General features: G+C 41.1%; 1 protein-coding gene across 1 annotated transcript; it reads right to left on the reverse strand.

The window, feature by feature from the left end:
- Positions 1–4,293: 4,293 nt before the first annotated feature.
- LOC111649035 (multidrug resistance-associated protein 1-like) lies at positions 4,294–6,856 on the reverse strand. The gene is made up of 4 exons (XM_023398774.2): positions 6,831–6,856; positions 6,120–6,286; positions 5,820–6,014; positions 4,294–5,213 (listed from the first exon to the last, which is right to left on the reverse strand). The coding sequence occupies exons 2-4, from the start codon at positions 6,254–6,256 to the stop codon at positions 5,102–5,104; spliced, it is 444 nt and encodes a 147-aa protein (XP_023254542.1). The 5' UTR covers positions 6,257–6,286; positions 6,831–6,856; the 3' UTR covers positions 4,294–5,101.
- Positions 6,857–6,862: the final 6 nt, after the last annotated feature.

A 6,862-nucleotide genomic window follows, 5' to 3' on the forward strand; every position in this document is an offset into this window, starting at 1 on the left:
ATTCATGAAAGATTCATATTTATAAAATAAGAAAAATCATTTGCTGAATGGGTTTAATTTTTTTTTAATTTGCCATAATTTCGACACATTTATTTTTGCTGCAATAAAAATCACTTTGAACTGTAACGTTGTGGAACTAGAAACTGTAGCAGTTAAAGTTCGGGTCACAGTCACAGACTCGGTTCTGGGATGTTCAGAGCTTCAGTCCCTTTGACCTCAGACATTCAGATCAAATTCAACCTGTTTCCTCACACACAACAGACTAATATCTTCTGATCGATCGATGTGTGATTGATCCCACAGGAAATATACGACGCTGGGTTCAGATAATCATTATTATCTCTTAATATTACACAGTAGATTTTTAGTTAGATTTTTTCCTGAATATTATAATAATGTTTAGTTAAACCTTCTTACATTCATAAAACCAATTTATGTAAAATCTAATGTATTAGTCCTAAAGCAATGAAGTGGTTTTTATTTGTGTCCAACAATAATAAATGCAGAGTAAATTTATTTCAGGTTTCACCTGATTTATAATCTGTTCAAATAAAAAAGGACGAAACATTTCAATAAATAAAATCATATTAAATCTGAGTGCAGATGATTTTTACAGAACAAACACTGAACATAATTGTTTCTCCTGTAAAAAGCCTCATGATTTATTTGTAAAATCGATAAATAAAGCAGATTCAGAGATATGTTGATAATGGTTTCACACTTTTGGCATGTTGAGTGAATGTTGTGGTGATTAGGAGTTTTTCCTGTGACATGTGACCAGTGATGTGTTTCTGCTGCTGCTCAGCGTTCAGCCGTGGATTTAACCTCCACCGTCCACAGAGCCTGTTTTTCTACACAGGATTAGTTTCATCAGTCCAAGTGTTTTCTGTGAATTTATGGAAACTTACAGACTCACAGATATAAACAGTAGGACATTATACTGAGGAGAAAACTTTAATTGCAACATCATCAGTTATCAGTCAACACTCAGGTCTGAGTAAGAGTTGGCTCCAAATCTACGACTTAAAATAGCAAACAGCACTCTGGGCCAGCAGAGGTGAGATGAGGACAATACAACCTAAAAAAAACACTTTGAAGCTCAGGTGATGTGCTCCACAGTCGGTGTGTGTGTGTGTGTGTGTGTGTGTGTGTTGGCAGAGGATTTAATGAATGAAGGTGTTATTATAATTTGCACCACTCATTTCTCCTCTGTGTAAACTACTTTCCTCCACAGTTCAGCTGAGGACAGAGGAGCTGTTAGACCGCCTTCCCTGCAATAACAGCGGACTCACGCTGTGTCAGACTGTTTGTGCGGTAGATTGTTTGTTCTTGATGCAGACATAGTGATTTTTGAGTGTGTGTGTGTGTGTGTGTTCGCATGACAAGCAAATAAATAAAGCCTGTTTATCTGGAGCTTTCTGAGCTTCCAGAGCTGCAGGTCTCAATCCTGTAAGAAGGATTATATTTGCTCCATTTCACTTCCAATGACAAACAACTGCACATATTGTGCATGTATGATTAACTATATCAGCTCATTGTAACAGTTCCATAACAGCTCTAATTCTCATGTCTCAGGTCACTTTCTGCACAGTCTACCTGTAAAAACCTGTTTACATGTACGAGCTGATCATTACATTCATTCTCACAGCTGATTTTGTATATGTCTGTGTAGGACAAAAAAATATCAAATCATTTCCCTCGAGAGGAAGAAGTCAGCTCACCTCAAGCAACCCTCAGTCTGAAGCTGTAATTTACAAATGAGACGTTTTGTACGAAGGAATTAATAAACTCCAGTCAAACCCGGTGAGGATGGATACATCTGCAGGCTACAAATATACAGGAAATGATAGACTTTAATCAACTAACAGGAACCCTGAAGAGCACAGTCATCCAATGGCACGTTGTCAGGACAGAGGTTATCTGAGGATCCCAGTTTCAATAAAACTAACAGTTAGTCGTGAATTTCGAGGGGGTCGAATGTCAAAACATGTTCTGTGCAAGCGGAGTGCAATCACTGGTTTGGTTTTATTCTCGCAACCTACAAATAACACTGAAGATTCAATCCAACATGAGATGTGAACACGCAGAAACTTAGATATCGAATGAAATAAATAACGAACACAAACAAGGTGTTATGGAGAAAGCTGAAGCATGACTCCGTTTGTTGTGGGAAATACACTTATTCACTTTTTTGCAGAGAGTTAGACGAGAAGATGGATCTCGTGACTGTTCATTAAATATGAAGCTAGAGCCAGCAGCTGGTTAGCTTAGCTTAGCATGAATACTAAAGTATTAATATCAACCTACAGTTCCTCTAATGCTGGTCAACATGTTGTATCTCAGTCTGGACTGGCTGCCTCACAACCTCACTGTGAAAGGACGTCAACGCTTCCTGCAAAGAAATAGTCTGACATGTAAACCCTCGTAAAACTGACAACTTGTCTGTTTTTTGTGGATAAAAGCAACATGTTACTGATGGTTAGAGGAGCTGGTCGGTGGATCTGTGTCCTCTGTGCTGAGCTAACCAGTTGCTAGCTTTAGCCCCAGCTGACGGCGGAAACAATCATCTCATCTAACACCCCAAGAAAGAAAATACGTCAATTTCCCCAAATATCAACCAGTCCTCCAGCCTGAACAACCGTACAGGTTGTCATGGTTACAATAGAGCCGGACCTTTGTAGTCATGGTTACAATAATAAACGGTCATGACTTGGTTAGGTTTAGGAAAAAGTTGTTGTTTGGGTCATAAAAAGTAATTCCTCATTCCTTTGTTGTCATGGTTACAGCAATAATTTTGTCGAACCGTCATTAATGACAGAAACAACATATAAACAGCTGGTTTCACATGCGAATCGAACATCTGTCCGTCCACCACCATGTCCTGACTTGGACTCTGTCACCGACACTTTTCCCTTCGCTCCTGCATCATTACTACAACCACTACATGTCGCCTAGCAACAAAACGTGACCATAGGTCACAGTAACCTGCTGCAGAAAGCACATAACCACATATTATTGTTTTAACACGTGTTTGTATGAAGAAAAAACAAAACATGTTAGCAGGCTTTAAAACTGCTAGTAGGAGGACTAACAGAGCTAAGCTAGCTGATGAAGTGGTTGCTAGCTGTGGCTAAATCAAATGACTGATGATTGATAGATTAAATAATTTGCAACACCAGTAGCTGGTTAGCTTAGCTTAGCTTAGCTCAAAGAGTGGAAACATGGGGAGAAATGTAGCCTGGCTGCATCCAAAGGGAACAAAGTGGTGAACAATCTAAATAACATGATAACCAGCTTTACAGGTGCTGGTGGACAGATGTTGTCAGAGCCGGGCTAGCTGTCTCCCCATTTCCAGTCTTTATGCTAAGCTAAGCTAACCAGCTGCTGATTGTAGCTTCATATTTTGTGTACAGATATGAGTGATATTCACTTTCATGTTGAACGCTCAGCAAGAAAGTAAATAAGATTATTTCCCATAAACACTCAACTGTTTAGACAACTGTAGGTGGCCTGAAGAACAGAACAACCAGGATCAGATTGTTATTCAGACGTAACATTGAGCAACACTCAGACAAATCATGACTGGAAAAACAAGGAGCTTCTGGCTTTGTCACCACTCTGCTGAACACTGAGGATCCAGCGCCTGCAGCACAAACTGACGGGGCCTGTCAGCAGACAGCCAGCGCCAAGCCTCTGCCACTTCATGCAGCTTTGCCTATGGGCAGGCACATTACCAAAGAAGCTGGCAGCCAAGCACTCATTCATACTGGTGCTATCAGCATCTGTCAGAGACACAGAGCCAGTGTGTGTTCGGTGTCAGTAACTGGATGAGAACACTGCAGCGGTCCATGAAGAATATGTGTGTGGGGCAAGAGACGTCTTGCCGTGAGGGATCTGTGGTGAACTTCTTCTTCTTGGCACCGAGCAGTTGATGAAACATCAAAAAGATCAACTGAATCCGGTTGATACACAAAGTACACAACAAAATCCTGAAACCCTGTCAAGATGTTGATTGGGACGGTAATTACCACGCATTTAATTATTTGACATTTGAAATAAATGATTGTCCTCATTTAGTCTTCAGAGAAAGTGCAGCATCATGTAAACTGTGTGGTAACTTCAGTGTGATCTGCCTTAATGCTTTTATTGATAATCATCAAGTTTAAATATTATTTAAAGGAATCAGAGGGAGTTTATAATAAACTCATACTGCATATTAACGTCTCGTGGATCCTTGACTGACTGTGAGCGCACTCTAGTGGACGACTGGAATAATTACATTCTTCTGTAAAGTTCATTTTCCTTATTTTATTTTCCGATTATCACTCAGCACCAGGACTGATGATTTCTGTGGGATGTAATTAAAATATAAACTCAGCTGCAGGTTGATAAACCAACAGCAGCTTCAAGGACAAGTTCACATTGTTCACATCTTTCATGAACACATCTGTGATTTAAAGACAGCACACACACAGTCTTCTTCCTTTTTTTTTTTTAATAAAGGCATTATCATATTTAATATTTTGGTGGTACAGAATTCAAGTTTTTATAAATTTGGTTCACAGAAGAATCACATGTTAAACTGAGCAAACTTCCCTATGAGAAAAATCTTTAAAAAGTGGCTTAAATAAAGGTACAGTACAAAAATAAGTGGGTTTATCACAAAGTGTATGTTTGTTTTTTTTGTCTGAGGAAAGTACAGTGGCACAGCATTTCTCTGGTAGAAAAAATAAAATAAAAAAGCTCCTCCTTTTTGTTGTTTGTTTTGCAGCTGATTAGAAAACGATACATTCACTGGCTTCTTCGTCCCACTGGCAGAAGGCACTAAAGAGCAGACTTGGATCAACCAGCACTTGCACATATGGCTTGTTTTTGTCCTATATAGATACAAAAGGACCGTTTGCCCCACAGGACAATACGGTCAGTCACATGTCCTGATGTCGGTTCGACTGTTTGCAACTGCTGACTGATCCAAGCTGGGAAAGGAGCTCAGGTTTAGTTCAGAACCAGCAGGAAGTGCCCTGAAAATATACCAACTGCACGTGGAGGTACTCTTCAGTTGAACTGCCAGAATTCAGAGTCAAACTGAGCTGATCCTCATCTACTGCACCAGTCCTGCATCTTTAGCCATGCTGTAGAAGATTCCTCTCTGTGATATGAGGTTTGTCGGAGTGTCGAACTCAGCCACCTCTCCCTTGTCCAACACCAGGACCCTGCAGGAGGACAGAGGACACGGTGGTTCGGGTACAGAGTCTGGACAGTTTAGAGAACATGTTCACAAAGACACTAGATATACAGTTTATACAAGATTTTAATCTAAAACCACCCTGTGATGTTCCTGCAGCCCTTTTGAAGACACACGTGTGATCTGCGTCTGCTGCTGTAGTCTCTCCGCTAAAGGTTTTCATGTCCCTGTTTTGTTTGAGGGTGTGAAGACGCACATTCACGCGCTACACGACGAGACGCACAATATTACTCACACTATTCTACTGATGCACAGGTGAAACACAGCAACGCAGCAACAAAGGCTCAGGAGAAGAAGAAGACTGTAAACATGTCATTCAATATTCCTTGGATTCAGTTTTTAGTGAACGTCTTATAACTATAAATCTGTGTTATCATCCATATCCCACAATGCTTTTAGTTAATCCCTGGTCAGGATTTGAATCATGAAATGTTTTAAGACTGTTGAAGCTTCAAATCTGCGATCTACAGCTCAGAGGTTATTCACTAAATAATATGTTTATGTATTTTAGTTTTCAACAGTGTATTAATGTGTAATTTTCCTTTACAGTAGAAAGTATACGCAGAGATCTTACCTGGTGTAATCCATGACTGTGTTGAGTCTGTGTGCGATGGTGAAGACGGTGCAGTCTTCAAACTGAGTCCTGATGGTGGACTGGATCAGATCGTCCGTCTCCAGGTCGATAGCAGCTGTAGCTTCATCCAGGACGAGGATCCTCGTCTTCCTCAGGAGAGCTCGAGCCAAACACACCAGCTGCCTCTGACCCACACTGAGGACACAACAGCACAGGACACATCACAGCGCTGCAGACAGCTGCACGGACGTCTGTCCACTAACTAAGACCAGTAATGTCCGTCTCCTCCTCCGCACCGACCTGAGGTTCTCTCCTCCCTCTGAACACTCCAGATTCAGTTTGGACGGCTGGTTGCTGACGAACTTGCGGAGGTGAGAATGTTCCAGAGCTTTCCACACCTCCTCATCACTACACTGCTCAAAGGGGTCGAGGTTCATCCGCAGGGTCCCCGAGAACAGCACAGGCTCCTGAGACAGAGAGCGGCCGTGAGGTTAGACAAGAGGACGGAGCAGAGACTGACCCATCGCTGCATCCGTCCAAAACCTGAGGACTCACAGTTACAGTGGCCAAAAAGCCCGGGACAGAATCACCCTCATACAAATGCTGTTTAAATAATTCACAGGAGTCTGTTTATAGTGTTCACACGTGAGTGAAGTGTGATGTCACAGTTCATGATTTTATCTTTAAATCAGTAAATAACTCATCTGTTTTATCCATGTAATACATTTACAAATCATCTCAACTCCTTTTCAGGCAGACACAGGAAATTCTGGGGATTTAAGCTACTGATAAAAACATTTACTTCACATCTTTGACTGAAAATGAATCACTAATCATTTCACCAATAAAGTTTCCGTTCACTTTTCCTTCGACTCGAATCTCAGAGACACAGCTGACGACGACCACCGAAAAGCTTTTCCCATCAGTCAAAGAGATCATCAGCTGTTCTGCTATCAGAAGCTCTGAGTCCTGTGTGTGTGTGTGTGTGTGTGTGTGTGTGTGTGTTGTTACCTGTGGAATGATGGTGAGTTTGGACCTCAGGT

The sequence above is a fragment of the Seriola lalandi genome, unplaced genomic scaffold (genome assembly GCF_002814215.2).
Source record: "Seriola lalandi dorsalis isolate HSWRI2012SDOR001 ecotype SW California unplaced genomic scaffold, Sedor1 jcf7180002049879, whole genome shotgun sequence".
NCBI classification, from domain to species: Eukaryota; Metazoa; Chordata; class Actinopteri; order Carangiformes; family Carangidae; genus Seriola; species Seriola lalandi.